Genomic DNA, 17963 nt, shown 5'->3' with positions numbered 1-17963 from the left:
ACTCCACTCCCTTTACCCGGGGAAGGAACACCACATCATGCTTGTGCAGTTGAACCTATGAAGCTGGGGGGAAAAAAAAAAAAAAAAAAAACAAAAACAAAACAAAAAAAAAAACCAACAACAACAAACCAAACCCTCGAGAATATTCTAATGAATGTGCCATTTCCAGATCCTGAACTTGAACTCTGTGTAGGCAGGTCCTCGTATCATCTTATCGGTAACCAAGTTATAGGTTACTCAGTAACTAGTGTAGATAAGGTAGTGGAGGCTTCACCACTCAGTCTGAAGCTGAGCATGCAAGCAGCAGAATTAATTGTGTTAACAAAGACTTGCCAGCTGTCCGAAGAAAAGACTATAAATATACCAATTCTCTGTTTGCATTTGGAATCTGCCATACCACTGGACAGTTACGGAAGCAATGAGGGTTTATAACTTCTAGTGGGAGTAAATACTGAACTGTTAAAAGCTATACAATTGCCAAAGAAAGTAGCTATCGTTCATCAGCCAGCTCATACTGGTGAAAGGACAAAAGAAGAAATAGGAAATGATCTAGAGAAGATTTACTATGATTTATTAATTGGTAGTGTGGGTGTTAGTGATTAGTCAAATCATGTTGTACCTGAATGGTTTAAAGGTGTAAGAGCCCTGTGTAGAACCACATTCTGGGTGCCTCAATTTGGCTGGGACACCTCATGCACATGAATAAGTATTTACTCTTTTAATTCTATGCTTAGAATAACCTCTCTCCTCGGTTGGCACAGGCCACTTGCGAATTTTCGTAACAGTATACAGTCTATATTTTGTAGAACAAATAGAAAACTTTAGTTCATAGAAACTTCAAATACTTGTTTTTAACTTTACGAAGCAGAAATATTTGCCTTTTTAAGCTTTTTGAGAGGCTTGAGTTTATGCTTGTGTTGAATTACCATTACTGACAGCATTCTTGCACTAGTAGTGTAGGCAATAACGAAGTATACAACAAAATCACCATTAGTATTTTGAATTCACTTCAGAAGATGACCATAAGCAAAGTCTTGATCATCTCTTGTAACTTAATATGAATTAATAACTCTTTTCCTGTCTCCCTGCAATGCATATTCTGCATCGAGCACAAGGAACAGTGGCTGAAAATTTGAAGTGCAGCTCTTTAGACATTTATTCAATGTATGTCTGTTTCAAAGTGGGGTGGGCTGTTTCTAATATAATACCAAGAATATGTAACAATATTTTATGCAGATTGCTTTATTTTATAATTCTGCATTTATATCACTGCCTTGAAAAACTATTCTTTATAACCTTGTACAACTTGATGTCACTACACGGTGCTGCTTGTTTTTATTAATTCATTTCCAGATTGTAGTGACTGATTTCCCTCAGATATCAAGTGGAATTCAATGCAGCAAAACCTCATGCATCAGTGTTCCAAAGTTACAGAATGGTTGCTGGCAGCCCTAGCTGCCTACAAACTACAGAATTGTGTGTTACTTCTGGTGCACTTGATGTCATGTTTTCTACTGCTGAATCCTGAAATCTGTTTGTTCTTTAGCATTTTATTGGTGCATTGATAAACAAAGATGGATAAGAAATATTCAGTAATATATATACTTGTATACTTTAAAGTTGTTAAAGAGTAGTTGTAGTAGGAAGCTGTTTGTGGGAGGGGAAATATGTATGCTGGGAAATAACTGTTCTTTTCCAAGTCAAAGTGTCATGAAAACTTCACTAACGCATTTTACTGCAGGTTTTAAAATCTCAAACTGTATGCTTTCTACTTCGTACATGCATTAATGCATGTTCTGAAATTGGAGTGAAATAGTTAAGGAAACACACTGCATTCCTCTGAAACACTTTTTGTGACATTTTATTGCAGAATAGGTAACACGTTTTCATAGGTAGGTCTCGCCTTGCTGGAGAATTCCCTTGTGAGAATGAAGTAATTATTATCTGCTATCAGTTTCTTCACTGGGATTGTGACTTTGGGTACCAAATTGCTTGGAATGTGTTAAGGTAGTGTTGGGGAAGATGGGCATCTCTGAGTTATTGGTAGAAGCGAGTCAGGAGGAAAAAAAATACAGTTAAGCACAGATTGAAATAATCCAATTTTTTTTTGGCCGAGAGAAACAAATATAGATTATCTGGCCATCTGACCTTTGACAGCTGGTTTAGGATTAAATCTCTTGCTTACATCAGTGATCATAGCTCTAAATTTCTCTATCTACTGAGTGGACTATACCAGACAAAATTCCTCTGTTCAACAGTCATTTGGACCTGCTGATTCTAGAACTTCATCATCCCTTCTCTAGCACCGAGCACAGAGGTTACTGTTCCTCAGTCTGGTCTCCAGTCCAGCTAGACTTGTATTATGTTTTCGATAATCATGATGAGAAGAAAGCATGTGAACATAAGACTGCCTGTTGGATGACCATTAAAGAATCGCCTCCCTGGCCACCGAAGGAATGTGTGTACTGTCTCATTCAGTGTTAATGTAGAGGTGCTTAGGATGGTTCTTGAAAGGTCTAGATCCCGCTAGAATGGGGTCTGTCTGTGAAGATATGCTAGAGGAAGCAAAGCTGTTCTGCTTTCAACATGAAAGGCAGTGTATTTTGAATAATGGAACTTTGTGGTATATCATTCATGGGTTATTAGAACTTTTGCTTCATAAGAAGCTGCTGTTAATTTTTATTACCTTGCTTGTCTGCAGCAGATTTTGAAGAGAACCAAGTATTTTGTTCAGAAAGACTGCCTTTCATTCATTTTAGAGACTGCAAGTGTCTCCAGCTGTCTTTGTGATTGCTTTAGCAAATCTTCTGGGGCTAATGGGCAATTAGAAATTCATTAAGCCTGGAGAACTATCAGGTCACATTCCATGCTACTATTCAACTCTAGCTGAGCAGCCGTTCTGCTGACTTGGGTGGGGAAAATGGATACACCTGACTGCTTGTTTCTACTGCTTTAAAGGCTGTTAAATGCGAGGCATCAAGCCCTAGCTATAGATCCTTGTGGCAGAGAATCCTTAAATCTGTGGTGGGTACTACTATAGGCAGTGTACAGAGAATGCCTGTGACCAGTGTGTGAATCGCACTGAAAGCAGAGTTATCTAGCTTGCCAGCTGAAGGGTAGGCATGTTTCTGGAGTCCTGTCTGCCTACTTGAGACTCTGTTAGAAAGGCCTTCGGTATGACACAAAAGATCCTCCTAATATTTTGCAGTGAACATTTTTGAGAAACTTGTATTTTTTTTGAAAATATTCAACTGGAATACAGTCTTTTCACTGAAGGCATTAGAAATAGGAAGTTATCCACACTGCACATGCAATCTCTTCTGGGATAACTTCTATGACAGGTCTTGGACAAGATCCTGTACCATATCCTGTTTTTTAAAAAAACTGTAGACTTCAGTCTGCGCAGCTGTTTTAATTGTTTCATTTTTTCCCACAGTACCCAGAGAGAACATTTGAAATACCTTGTGTTTACCTGTGAATCATTTGATAAATGACTATTGTGTGTGAAAAAAACACTGAACAATAATGCACTCTGTGCAGAATCACTGAAACCCTTCTGAACCATGATGCTACTTTAATATGTCAATATAAAAAAAGTTGCTGAGAAACCCTACTTTCCAGTTATCTTTTCCTTTTAAAACTGGTACTTTTGGTCTTCTGATGGCTTTAGTCCACTCTGAGACCTCTGGTTTTTTTTATAATTGTGGCTTTAGGATTTCTTAATGACAATACGGAACAGATTAGTTAAGTTTTGGAAGAATTAAGAGGAAGGGAGGGAAAAATAGCAGATTTGCTGTCATTCCTAATATGAATGCGACTTGATTTCAACATCCTTACAATGCTGATAAGCATACTCACATCTGTGAGTTGTTCACTGGGCAACTTGGTATTTTATTTTTCAGAAATAAATTGTAGATGTTCTACCAAATAATATAGAAGAGAATATAAGCAATTTTGACTGAATTTTTGTATGTGTAGGACACCAAGGGAATTCGAAGAATAATCAGTTTTTTGACTGTAGACTACCTGCCAAATTTCTTGCACCAGTTCTATATGGATGATTGTTACAGTAGGGTTTTTACCTTAAGCATGCTTTTCTCCCTTTGTGACAGATGGCAAAGCAAGAATGTATTTTGGAAGATCATGTACAGGCATGCTTAATTCTGTGGAAAGCTTGACCAATTGTGGCATTCTTGTATGTGTAGACTAGAGATTCTGTAGCAGCTTCAGATGTTTCATACACTAGCAGATGCTTTCTTGTGTACTTAATGCCAAAACAGAGTCTTCAAATCCATGGTGCCTTTTCACGTGACATGGTATTACATTCCTTTTATGGAATGGGTTATAAATTTCTTTAATTTTCAATGTGATACATAATTTCATATCTGAATGACTGGGCATATACGTACTTTGGACAGTTGCGGTTCTGGCATATTCATGGCAATGGGAAGGGCTTGCGGTATGAATCGTTCCCTAGAGGGGTGCTCTCACTTTTGTATCATAATCTATTCAGGCTTCTATTGACAAACTCACTAAGGTTAAAAGGGTTATATTTCACCTGAGCTACCTTTGTTTGCAGCTTCACACAGATAGGACCTTCCCAGTTTTTGCAAATGTGGGGGGCTGCCTGTGTGAGATGATAGGGACTTTCCTCCAGGTGGACTCCTCTGAGCTAATCTTTCAGTGGATATGCCTCAGATCTCAACCTCTAGGATGTGACGAGGCTGTGTCATTACAACGTGATCTGTGTAAACCCAGAGAACTAACACTTGAGTCCTGGAGGCTAAAATGGGATTGAAACTAGCCTGTTCCAATATAAACGGGTGTGAGATTGAAAATTTTCTCAAAGACTGGATTCTTGACATGCACAGCCTCGTTGGCGCCTTTAGGTATTAACATCTTTTCTACTACAAATTATGCATGGTCTCTCTACGGGCATCAGATAATCTGTCCTGATATATGTCAGAAGCTTAGTCGCTGACATGCCGTCACCTTGATAAATATGCTTAGAAGCATCTAAGCAAAACACATGATGGAATCTGTCACTTTTTAAATCATTTGTTCATCTTGGTTAAATAGTAATAGGTGTCATAATTCTGTTAAGCTGACAAAGCTCAACTACCATATTGAACAGGCCACAAGCCTGACAATCCCTTAAATCAGAGTTACTAGACACCACATTTCTAAATCTGGTCACTTACCCACTGTCATTTTGTTTCCAAAATCTGAATAAAATGTACCACTCAGTTTTCAAAATGGTTAGTGGAAACAACATGTATATAAAACTGTCTCTTAATTTTGTGATGAGTTACATATCAAAGTTGTGTTTCCTCCCTGGTGTCTTGTCCCACTGTGTTGCAGAAGCTGTCTTTTCGGCTGGGTGCGGTATTTGGAACATAAGCCAATGGATCAGGTCGGATCAAGTATCTATAAAAAGAAATTATAACTCTTATTAAAAAGACTTGGTGCAAGCAAGGATAAAATAAGTGCATACAGTTGTAATGTTGAAAAGATCTGAGGAAGACTTAGAGACTTATTTTGAAGATGCTTAGTCTAGTTCCTGTTGGGTAATTTGGACACTTGGGTAACACCACTCATTTTAGATGCTGATAATAAAGCTTTTCACATTTTGTCTGCCTAGACATCATCTGTATGTACTAGGCACAGCTAAACCTTAACTTTGACTGATAGCTCCTTTGCCAATAATTCTGTATTTCTTCATGCATCTCCATTATTCTTATGCCTTAAAGAAGAGACAAGCAGTCCACAGAGTAATTTCTAAAAGAATTTTGTGAGGAAAACAATAGATAATTCTTGTCACTGTGCTCAGTAAATAGAGCCTGATATTGATAACCTTGGTGTAGGCTGACAGTCTGGAGATGGACCCTTACTCTAAGAACTTCTAGTAGATCCGAATACTTGAGGACAAGCCTCATGAGTCTGAATCTAAGTTTGAGTTGTTTGAAATAACTGCTTTTCTTAGTATAAGGATGGAAAAGCTTCCCATTAATTTTTAAGTGTAAATTCTGCACTGTTTTGTCAGCTGTCTCAAGTGACAAACGATCTGATCTGAGACAGCTTTTGGGACTGATGCTGTAGCAGCTTTGTGCTGCTGCAGAACTAACATTTCAGTGTTATGAACTATCAATCCGTGCTTTCCAGCGCCACTCTGCTCCTAACGAGACGATAGACAACTAGATTCAATCCCAGTATCTTAAACTTGTCCCAAGATGACCAGTACTGTTGAAGCCGCTGGAAATTCTATTTCAAATCCTGGTTTTGACTTTTTTTTTTTTTTTTTTTTGCAAAGAAAGAAAAATTAAATGCAGGAAGATGAAATGTGAAAGAATCCTTTCTCTCATATTCTCAGAAATCTTGGCACCACATGTCTTTCCATCTCCTCCTCATCAGCCAAATGAAAATGCTTAAATATCCATACAGAGATCATGTGTATACTGTGTGGTGCTTATAAAGATTTGCTGTATTACTTTGCAGTGGCCCTGAAGAAAGCTTCTGTTTTTACAGGCCATGAACTTCTACCATTCAGTATAGTGAGTGTGTTTTGTCCCAGACGTAATTAAAACACCCTGAAAAATTCTTCAACAAACTGCAACATGGAAAATCCTGATTAACTGAACTAACATGTTCTGTAAGTGTATGAGCAGTCACTGTCATATTTCCCACAGAACTGCTGTATCTGTTTTCAGCTCACCTAGTAACAGACTGTTCCTGCCTCCTCAAAGCATGGGCTTCTGAGTCTGTGGGGCATTGGCTTTCTGGTGGATACCCAAGAGAATCACCTGATCTCCATGATTTGAAACACCACCTGCCTCTGTTACTTTGTTAATGTTTCTCCTTCTGTCAGGGTTAAAATAGAAGAGCAGCATTTCCTCTCTCTCCTAGAGTTTGTTGTTACAAATAGCCTGAACTTATTTGTGTAAGAAAACAGTTGACTTAAATATGGGATTAAAAAAATCTACTTGTACTGTTCCTATCTAGATCATGTTCTCATGGTATCTATTTGGTTAAAGTCAGACTTATTACCCTCTATTTATAACATCTGATATTTATGTTTGCTCCAGAACAACCTATTTGTTTTGCTGATCCAGCCAATGAAACTGAGGAGTAGTGGAAGAGTCTGCTCTATTCTGTTCATGAAATCCAAATGAGGCATGTTTAAACACATGAAAAAATCTTACTTTTCTTGCTTCATTTTTTGGGTTTTTTTAAGGAATAAGTTATCTTAGATTTGGGGGGAATATTCAGGTGTTTCTGTTTTGTTGGCTTTTGGTTTTTTTGGTTTGTGTTTTTTTTTTGGGGGGAGTAAACTAAACAAAAGACTTGTACCTGAAATATGTAAGTCACAAGTTCTACATCACAAATAATTTTGTAGTAAGTAAATCACAGCATCCCTTAAGTAAAAACGAACAAGACTGTTATATGATAAACCTTGATAAAATTGTAAGAAGCAGTATTGCATAAGCAATTCCTATGTGTGATCTTTGGATGTTACTGCAGATTGCTGAAATTTGGAACTCCCAATTGCAACTCTTGGAACTGAGTTATGAACTATAACTGTTAGTATAGCAAGGTAGAGGCTAGAGGCAGAAATGGCTCAAGACCTTAACGCAAGAATTGCACTGGACTCCAGTATGAGACAATGCCAGATAATTTTCTAAAATTCTTGACTTTCAAAACTTTCTTGACAGTTCAAATTTGTGTTCGCTTTTTTCTCCTTTTTTTTCATGTAGTCTGCAAAATTCCTGGTAAGCAAGTGAAAAAATTTCCTGTGTTAAGGTCCTGCCATTTGTATTTCAATTATCTTAAGCGTGAATATCACATGATATTCAGGGGAAGACTGCTGTTTACTTTAATGATCTTTGAATCCATGTAATAAAATCCCATTTGAAAACACTGATTGTGAAGGGTTGATCTTTCTGTTAAGACTGGGTAGCTAAATTATAAGCAAGAATTTAATGAGAATATTAATTCTGTGAAGCTATCCAGCAGATTTGGACAGATTATTTTTTAAATACACAGAGTAAGAGGAGGATGAGAGAATGTGGAGGCAAGAGCATTACTAACATACGTATTATATATTTATATGTGTATTTAAAATATATACATGTATGTGTATAATTAGGTGTCTATTTAAATAGAAGTCTCCATATTTTTGGTTTTTGCAGGTGCATGGGAAAGTTTGGGGTTCTTTTCCAGCAGAAAGATAATAAAATAAATTCAGGCAGAAAGTGATTTTTTTTTTTTTGTGTGTGTGTGCTTTAACTTACACTATATCATTCAGCTCTAATCTTGTATCTGGAGAAGGATTGATCAGGATGTAAGAAAGGGTGTTCTGATGATCATTCATTTCATCTAGAGGACAGAAAAAACCATACCAAATTAATTATATTTACAAACAAATTGTGAAAAGTATGATTTCTGACAAACTAATTCGATAAAAGATCATCTTTGGTTCATAGAGCTTTGGTTCACAAAACTTCTTTGTGGTTGATCAAATGTTATTGTGGCCTGTGTCACTCCTGGAAAATATTTAGTTCTGAATCTTCCTGCAGAGAGTCATATAGTATCCACAAAGAAAGCAGGAATAGTAATTATCCAGTTGGAGTGTGGGATAAAGAGCTTGTATTTACATATCTAATTTGTAAAGATTGAGCAAAACTATAGCCGTGCATTTTGTAGGAGCCTTCTCTCACAATGAAGTTGATTTCATATCGATAGCGATAATAAGGACTACTGTTGGGTAGTACATTGCTATTGGTGTCAAAAGATGTTTTGACCCTGCATTAAGAATGTGTGTAGTTAAAATGGACAAATAAAAATATCCATTCTGCAGGAAATACCACATTCACCTTCAGTTAATGGATATTTTAGGGATAAGTCAGATTTTAAAAATAATTGTGTTGAAAAATGAAGAGTAACACATGCAGTACCTTTTGGATTCTTCAAATGAAAATTGAGTATGGGAACCCCAGTGTTGGTCCTTCTGAAGTAGAAAGCAATAAGCTCCATGTTGGACCTATCATGCAGACAACTAAGCTGGGATCTAGAAATTCTCGGTGTTTCTAGGGCAACTAGAACCCATAGTTCTGGAGGTTTCCACACAACATGCTACAGAGCCGCAGCCAAAGAAAGGCAACCCAGGCAGCTGTGGTGCATATATTAAAAAGGATGTTACAGAGCTCTTGTCAATAGCTCTAAAAAACCAACCAAACAAAAAAGTAACCCAGCATCATCCTTGCTGGAGAAGGACTTGATGGATAAAAATGGCATTTAAAGACCTAGTGAAACATGCTTCATAAAAATGACTTGAATGTGACACTTTGACATTAATTTTAAAAATTGTGGGGAAAACACAATATCCTTCACATATAAACAACTCTCCACCTTGACATATGAGTGAACTTCACAACACTTCTGTCTTCATCTATATTTCAACAAGTTTGTGGAAATATGGCACAGTTGTTCAGTGACAGGGGAATGTTTATATATTCTGCATATACATATCATATGTGCTAAATATAAATGTGACTGACGTGCTGCCTTCTGAGCTTTCCATCTGAAAATAGGAATGGGTGAAAATAGAACTGATTGAAAACACTCCAGCAAATTCCTCTCAGTAAAAAACAAACCACAACAACAACAAAAAACAAAACCCAAAACCAACAAAACAAAACCATTATGATAAACTTAATATTTTGTTATGGCACTCTCAGTTCTTAAAAGTAAGTTCATCTTGCATAATACTAATGTTTTTACTAATTTAAAGTATTATAATAATCATACCGTATCCTGCTGGAGAAAGGCCCAGATGCTTCATTCTGTTTTTCACAAGTTCAGCAAGCTCCTGTCTTTCTGATCTCCTGTAAAGGTTCATTCGCTGCTGGTTTATCTTCTCAGCTGTTTTACCAGAGTGCCTTGGTACTCTTCTGCTCAGCCGTCGGGCCCACTGCATGCTTTTTCGTCGTAACAAGGGATGATCAGACTGATCACTAGATGTTGAGTTACGATGATTACCACGATAACTAGTCTGTTCTTTGGTGTCTTTAGTGTCTTCCCATTCTTCCACACTGATAGAGATTTGAGACTTGAAAGGAGAATGATGAGAGATTAAGGGCTTTAAAAAATGGAACCAGATTAAGATGTTTTCTCCTCTTTTCAACAGTGCAGTTGAACATGTGTTTTTATTGCAGTGGAGCTGAGGGGATTCTTCAGCTGTTCATACTTCGCAAGTGTTCCTGAATTGGGCACCCTTTATTAGACTTTGACTTTTTATGTAAAAAGCTCATTTATGATATAAAAACATTTCTCAAGTGCAAAAGCAGTTGAGTTATTTAGTGCCTGATTCCATTTTGATTCTGAGAAGAACTCTAGCCTTCTGATACTGCCATTCCTGAATCTAGGAATCTGTTCTGAATGACTTCTCCACTTTCTTCCAAGTCTGCGTATTTTTAGAAATTCAAGTTCTGAAACTGCTTTTTAGATGTATGTTGTGGATTCACTAAGTAATAGTTCAACTTTGGCTGCATTGTGGAAGGTGCCTGTTACCTGTGTCTCAAATTCCCAGGCATTTTTTACCTTCCAGCACATAATATATGGAATATATGGAATGCCTCTGTGTCTGAAAATAGGGACGTATGCAGTAGCCTTCAGTGTGATTCAGGGCACCTCTTGCAAACGAGGTAATTAATTCCTACCTTAAAGCATAGTGATGTTGCTTTTTCGCTCACGTAGTAACAAAAAAAAGCAGACTTATGGGCCAAAATCTGGCCCTCTGTTGCTGTGTTTTCTTCATGCCATGCAAGTATGACCAGTAGTATACGCATACAGCAGTACTGAAATAACTCGAGTGCTACATATCCAGTTCTAACATATACAAAAAGATCATAGGGAATATAAGGGGAAACATTTCAAAAGATAACTTCAAAATTGTTTTAATGTCTATTTTACATTTAACTAATACTTTTAGCTTCTAGTTTCAAAACTACTTCCTTATAATCCTGAGTTATTGTTGGGAACTTTGAAACATGTCTTTTATTGACAATGAAATAGTGAAGGCTTTGCTGGTATCAGCACAATCATATTATCAAGTTACTGGTGACTGATTTCAGTGTGTTGGGTGTGTAAAATAAATAAATGAAGTATATATAAAAAAAAAAATGACTTAAAATGGAGCTGGTTCAGTTTGTATCACTCCCCAAGAACAGAGAGACTTCACAATTTGCTGGAAGTGATCAGTGAATAAAGCAAATTTAACTGCAGAGCTACTGAGATTCTAAAGGCCTTTTCCCATTAAAATAAAATCTCAAAGCATGATTCTGTTGACCTCATCAGTGTTGAATATAACCTTTCTTTAAGAGGCTCAGCACCCTCTCCCACACAGAATCTGTAAGGCTCCTGGAGTCCATAAAATAATATTTGATACGAGTAAGTCTGACAGTGTGGGAAAGATACTGATTTTTTCCCTTTTGCACAGACTTGCTTTTATCTGTATATTAAAAAAAAAAAAAAAAAAAAAAAAAAAAAAAACAACAAACCAAACCCCCCCAAAAAAACCAAAACACCACCCAAACAGACAACAAAACAATCAAAACCAATAATTAAAAAGAACACTAAATATGCTTATGTTGTAGCACTTCAAGTAAAATCACATTTTTAACATTTTCGACTAGGATCTTGCAATAAGCCTCATGCAAAGACCCACTAATTTATTGAGGCTCTTCAGCTTAGTCTGCAATAGAAAGGAGTTTGGTTTTGTTTGTTGTTGTGGGGTTTGTCTGTTTGTTTGTTTTTTAAATTACCTGATTTTTGAAGTTTTGCTACTGACTCAGCTGATCTTATTTTGGGTAGGGCATAAGAGAGAACCCTGAATCCCTGTGTACAGGAATGCTATTTGATTTTTGTTGTTGTTGTGATTTGTTATTTTAAATTGTCATTTTGGTTTTGCATGTATTTTACTGTATGGATTAAGGTAAGCACAGTACATTCCATGTGATAAGGTGCTACTTATGGATGGGAAGGGTCTACTTGGTGTGAACAAATCTGATATAAACTGAGTATAAATGATGGTCTTGTTTTGCCTGCCTTCCTGTCTGCATTGGTGGTTTTCCTTGTCCAGCTCTTGATAAAACAACCATCTGGACTTGCTGGCAGTAGTATTGGAAAGGCAGAGACCAATCACTCTAATTATTACAGCAGGGTAAGTCACATTTTTTTGAGCCAGAGATTAATCAGGAGAGGCCAAGTAAAAGAAGTCGTGTTTTGATTCTGTGAATCTGTAAATCCTTAACTTGAACTTTTGAAACACTGGGATAGGTGAATTGAAACAATAAAAGAAGGTGATAAATATTTACTTAGGTGACTATTCAGTTTTTATGGTGCCTGCTGAGAAAGGTGTGCAGAATGGCCCTTCCCTGTATGCAGGAGGAAAACATTAAGCTTTTTAAAGACAAAGCAAAACCAAAGAAACCCAAACCCTCTTTCAAAGGCAGCACAGAAGTGTGGCTGCCAGTGGCAGCTGTTTAATACATAGATAAAAGCCCAGTGCAGAGTACTTCTGTGTGTCCCCCTCTGTTTTAATCAGTCTCAAACTTTCTTTAAAAATACTTTTGTAACTATTATTAATTTATTTTGAGGTTTGGTTGCTTTAATTTCTTTTTATTTAATTTCCTTTTTGCACAGCTTGTAAACCTGCTGTATGAAAAGCATAACTGGGGGGGGAGTGAGCGAGGGGCTGTGTGGTGCTTACTGCCTACCAGGCTTAAACCACGAAAACCACGACACCCAGAAACAGGCAGACAATAAGCAAATACTTACTTGTGAAGCCATTTCTCGTGACTGACAAAGGAAGAGGAAAAACAAAACAAAAGACAATTTAAACAGAAGTGAATCTAAAGAAACAACATGGACTGTTTAACAGGAACCACAGAAAATGAGCTACACAGGTAGTAAGGAAGACTTCATATCTCTTTTTTTTTTTTTTTTTTTTAGTGAAATGGAAATGGTTTGAGTCATAGGTGCAGGTCATTGACAGGCAGGCTAGATTTGCTTGTTATTTAGTAACTAGATCACTGAAAACTTGCTTTCTTTTCAAACAAATTATATTTATCTGTCAGTGAAATGAGGGCTTCTCAGCTGCATAGTACAAAAAGGGGGTATCAAAGGAGAAATTGTACATATAGAAATATTAATATTGCATATTTTGTTCTTGTGACTCAAGTTAACCAACAGCTGACGGCTTCCAGGTGTGTGCAATACAAATTAAGTTTTATATGTCTGTTTAAACTCAAATTGATATACACGTTGGAGGTTCTCTGAGTTAAAACCTTCAAATTATGGTTAGAAGCCCATAATTCCTGAGAAAAATAGCAATTTACATTTCTCTAACGTCCATTTTAAAGATCTCATCCAGCAATATTTTAAAGTTGTTTCTGGCTTATTATATTGAAAAGCTAAAATGATAGGCCAAGCTAATATTATTTTATTAGTGAAACTAGTCAAAACACTTTGCAGAAGGATTACACTTTGCAGCATCTCTGCATTTGTAGGTATCTACCCATTAAGACCACAGAAGCAGAGCCAGACATTGCTCTTCTGTATTCTGGGGAAGATTCCCCTGCCCCTTTCTAGAGGGGGAAGGGCTTCACAAATGCTCACCCACTAAACAAGAACCTGCTGAAGTATTTAACTGTGAAAATACCACTGGCGGTCTGCATTCAGAGCGTTGAGTTTTTTAAAAAGAGTAACAAATGCTTTTATTCACTTAATAAACAAAGACAGCGCCACTCTTCCACATTAGTCCAGTACCTCACAATTTGAAAACTTAACTAGGATATTTCCCCGCCCCCCCGCCTCTTCCTCTACCTCAAACTCTTCATGAGATTACCTGTGAAAGCTGGTAGGAAGTCGTAATAGAACTCCTCTTATCTATTGGCCAGTCTTCCAGGCGGGTTTCGGTGTCTGAATGTTTTAAGAAGTTGCTTCTTTTTAAAAGATAATCAATAACTATCTTAAACTAAATCTTGGCCTGGTCTGATCAAGCACTTGACCAGCTGCATGTGTACAGGCTCTGGAGGTTCCCAGTGTTATGGTAAAATTGTGAGTTTGGAGTTAAGTGACTGATGGTCCCAAACCTTGTTTTCAGAAAAACATTTGACAGGTCTTTAATTTATCAGTTAAGCTTGCCTCAAAAGACTTATTTGAGTGTGTACGCTTACCCACCACCACCCTGCCAAAAAAAAAAGTTCATGTAGAAAAGATGAGTGTTACTCTTATAGTTAGCCCTCCCCTGTACAGATGCAGTTTGCCAGTCAGCCTGTATGTTTGAAAGCATGCGACAATGCAGGAAGGAAAAAACCAGGCCACCAAAATGCGCTCTTCACAATATGATGTTGTACGCTCATAGTTCAACTGTTTTTGATTCTCTTTTTTGGACCTGAAGTTAAATAGCCAGTTGTGAATGTGAGAATAAAGCACTGCTGTGAATTTTATCTTACTTATCCTTATTTAATGAATTCTTAACATCTGGCATGTCCTTTGTTTTGTTGAAAGCTGTAACAGATTCTTTTTCATATTAGCAGTGATGCTGCCTATATTTTTCTCCAAGGAATGACTTTGATGGATTATGTTAATGCTGCTATATTTTAAAAAATCAGCTGACATTATTACAGTGGCACAGTCCACTGGCTAAGCTGTAAAAGCCACCTGTAGAGAGGTATTGGTGGTGCACAAAGAGAGACACTAGTGAACTTGGTGGAATCTTGCAAAGCTTTTTGTAACCCTTATTTTCAAATTAACTTTAACTGAATGTTTGTTCTTCCTTCAAGATAAATCTTGCAGTTAAGCATTAGATGGCTTATGTTTTATAACATTTTTCTGAAATACGGAAAATACAAATTGTCTGTCTTGGAAATCAGTAAACTATGTCTGAGTATTTCAGAAGAAAGGAGAAAGTTGTTCACTGTTGCATTTTAGAGCTGTATTTGAGCCATGGTTTAATGAGATGGCAGTATTAATGGTCACGTAAACGAATCGCTTATACATCACAGAAATAAAAGCTGCACAGACAAAAAAATGTATGTTAAATAGTCAGGAAAAAGTATTTTTGTCATTGTTTACATATATAGGGAGAAATGTATACATTTACACGGCAAACACACAAATACATATATATAAAAAATTACCACTGTTTGGCAGCTATATTTAGAGAAATCCCACAGTCTTATAATAACATTAATTTATTGTCTTGTTGCTCATTTCGAGTTAGAAATTCATGAGAATACTGAAATGCCACCAGTTTTGAGACATAGTGTTGACATTCTTATCATACCTGATACAGGACCTGGTCATACAGCTTGTAATGGATACTGCCATTCGTCACCAGATGCAAGTTCAGACTAGAGCTAACTATCCTAGCCTGTCCTATCTGCGCCTGAGCTGCCCCTTGTTTTCAATCAGTCAGTTCTCTGTAGACGAGCACAGGAATGAAAGTCATATGTAGACTGGCTCCGGGTATTCATGAAGCCTGGGGCTGAACGTGAGCCCTGAGTTAATGTGACCATATACATGTCAGCAGAGGGAGACCTTCAGTGGGTTATTGGAATTCTGTGCATTTGCAGATATGGCATTTACAATATTCTTTAAATAAGTGGTTCCATTCTTATGAGGACCAAAGAATGTTGTACACACTGTAATCAAATCCAAAGAAAAGTATAGTAAACTGACATACCTCAGATGTTGTAAGTTTTTGGGATTCTGTCCTATAGACTCCAATTGGAATGTCTCCTGTAGAAGAACAAAGTTTCTGATATAGTCTGGCATATGTCCTAATCCATAGATCCTCTTCTGTGATTTTCATCTGAACAAATAATAATAGGAAGGAGGATTTTTAACTCTTGAGGGCTTATCATTTGTTCACTATACTACTCTTGAAAAATGTTTAAAACTAAACGCTAGCTGGTAATGATCATATTGTAGCATTGCACCTTTGCTCCACAACAAATCTTCTACTGAGATTGTAGACACTTTCTTTTGTTCTCTCTCTGTCTGGGAGACATTGCAGTGCAAATGGTTCAGTCTTATGAAATTACTTCTGTTCTTGTTTTAAAATTACTTAAAAACTTATATGGCATCCTTCATCCAGTGTTCGTATCTGACTAAAATATAAAAAAAATAACTAAATATTGGCAGCACTAAGAAACTGGTGATGGACAGACTGCAGAATGTGCGAGAATTTTGAATGCAGCCTGATAATTGTTCACTAGACTGAATATTTGGGGAGAAGGGAGTGGGGAGAAAGTAATACACTAAGCATAAATGGCATAAGAAAGTCTTAAATTAATCTCAAGTGTTTCATTGCTATTACACTAGCTTTGTTTCAAGATAGGTGAGCCCTTTTTCAGACATTCAACTGTCTTGCGTTCACCATAACAAAGCTTAATGATTGACCAACAAATCCATAACTGGTTTTTATTTAGACAACTTTCTTAAACCATCATTGCTAACTTCCTTTTTGAGAACAACATCCTGCAATTCTTTATAGTTCCCCAGAAAGCAACTGGTAAACAACTCAACTTCTATTTATCTGTTTGCCACCTGGGGTGAGATGGGTGTGGGAGAAAACAGAAAGGCGGGTTTTATTTTTAATTAAAAAAAAAAAATTGTATGGCTTTATTTTTTTGTGTGTGTATATACACAGAAAAAAAAATATAAAAAATAAACTCTGCATTGGGGAATACTGACATATATAACAACAAGATGACTTTTGAACTTTGACACCTAAATTAAAGTCATTTAATACATCTTATCTTTATGTAAAATCCAGTTCTGCCCTTTATTGCCTGTGATGGAAATGAGTTTTATGAAATAGCATTGTGTGTAAGTGCTAGCCAGGCTGTACAATATAGATAGTGCTTCCTGGTTTTTACATGCTTAATTTTTAAAATTGGTTGCTGAACTGCCATTGCTATTTCATATAAAATGCACTTTTCCTGTGTTTTCCTGTCTTTCCTATTTTCCTTTGTGCTTTAGAGAATGTATTGTGTTTTCTTGGGGCGGGGGGAGGTGGTGGTTTTGGCTATGGAAGTAACTAAAAATGGGTATGTTTTCTACCTAATTTTCTTGTCTTCTTCCCTGGTGGAAAAGGAAACCGATGGCCTTTCTTGGACTTTCACAAAAGGAAGTGCTGTGCAAGGAAAGTAGAGTTATTTTGCAGACAGTACAGAATCTTCTCTGGTACTCTGTAATTTTTTTTTTTTTTTTTTTTTTAAATAACTTACAGAACAAAGAAACCCAGATCCTGGTGTGGTATCAAGTCCCAGCAGAAGTCTTGTGATAGAAATCATATAATCTTTCACAAATGACTGCAAGATTTTTAACAGGAGAGATGGAAAAGAAAGAAAAAAGCTTTAATGAACAGATGAGCAGGTAACCATTAGCACCATGGGTGAATTTCAAAGAAATTGTACATCTGTATTTACAATCAATCGCTCTACCTTTTAAGTATCTTAATCACTGTAGAAATAACTATCCCTTTCTTTGTGCTGAATCTACTTAGATAAAATAAGTTTTCTTATTTGGTTCTGCATATGCATGCAATGTACATACAGGATTCATAGCGACTAAGGCATAATAAGGCACCATGAAAGCAAAGATGAATGTAGATGTGAGATCAATGGAAGGAAGGTGTTAGCCTTATTAGGTGTGAAATTCTAATAACGAACTCTTCTGTGCAAAAGAAATGCTGTTGTGTTAGATGGGTCTGCAGTACTGAGTAGTGGGTAATACCAAGGTGAGACTGCTATTATTTTAATTCAAACGAGTCATTTGCCTTCGCCAATCCATATATTTTTTCAAGGGTTGATCTGCCTTATCTCAGGTCAGGCTTGTTGCTCTGTTAACAGAAGTGTTTTGCTGATTGGTTAAAAGGTAGAAGTTAAGCTAAATGT

General features: G+C 36.8%; 1 protein-coding gene across 2 annotated transcripts in view; it reads right to left on the bottom strand.

Moving 5' to 3' along the window:
- Nucleotides 1-3644: 3644 nt before the first annotated feature.
- Nucleotides 3645-17963, bottom strand: part of KCNT2 (potassium sodium-activated channel subfamily T member 2) — a 112796-nt gene continuing 98477 nt past the window's right edge. The window contains exons 25-30 of one of the 2 annotated variants that reach the window (XM_075156555.1): nt 17295-17378; nt 15746-15874; nt 12835-12855; nt 9805-10105; nt 8289-8373; nt 3645-5427 (exon numbers count right to left, since the gene is read on the bottom strand). In XM_075156555.1, coding sequence (XP_075012656.1) covers nt 5316-5427; nt 8289-8373; nt 9805-10105; nt 12835-12855; nt 15746-15874; nt 17295-17378 — 732 coding nt within the window. In that variant the 3' untranslated portion in view covers nt 3645-5315. The remainder of the gene's footprint in view (nt 5428-8288; nt 8374-9804; nt 10106-12834; nt 12856-15745; nt 15875-17294; nt 17379-17963) is intronic. The other variant, XM_075156556.1, reaches the window with a different exon arrangement.

This window comes from Calonectris borealis, chromosome 8 (genome assembly GCF_964195595.1).
Source record: "Calonectris borealis chromosome 8, bCalBor7.hap1.2, whole genome shotgun sequence".
NCBI classification, from domain to species: Eukaryota; Metazoa; Chordata; class Aves; order Procellariiformes; family Procellariidae; genus Calonectris; species Calonectris borealis.
The sequence above is the reverse complement of the archived record's forward strand: the minus strand, read 5'-3'. Positions and strand labels throughout refer to the sequence as shown.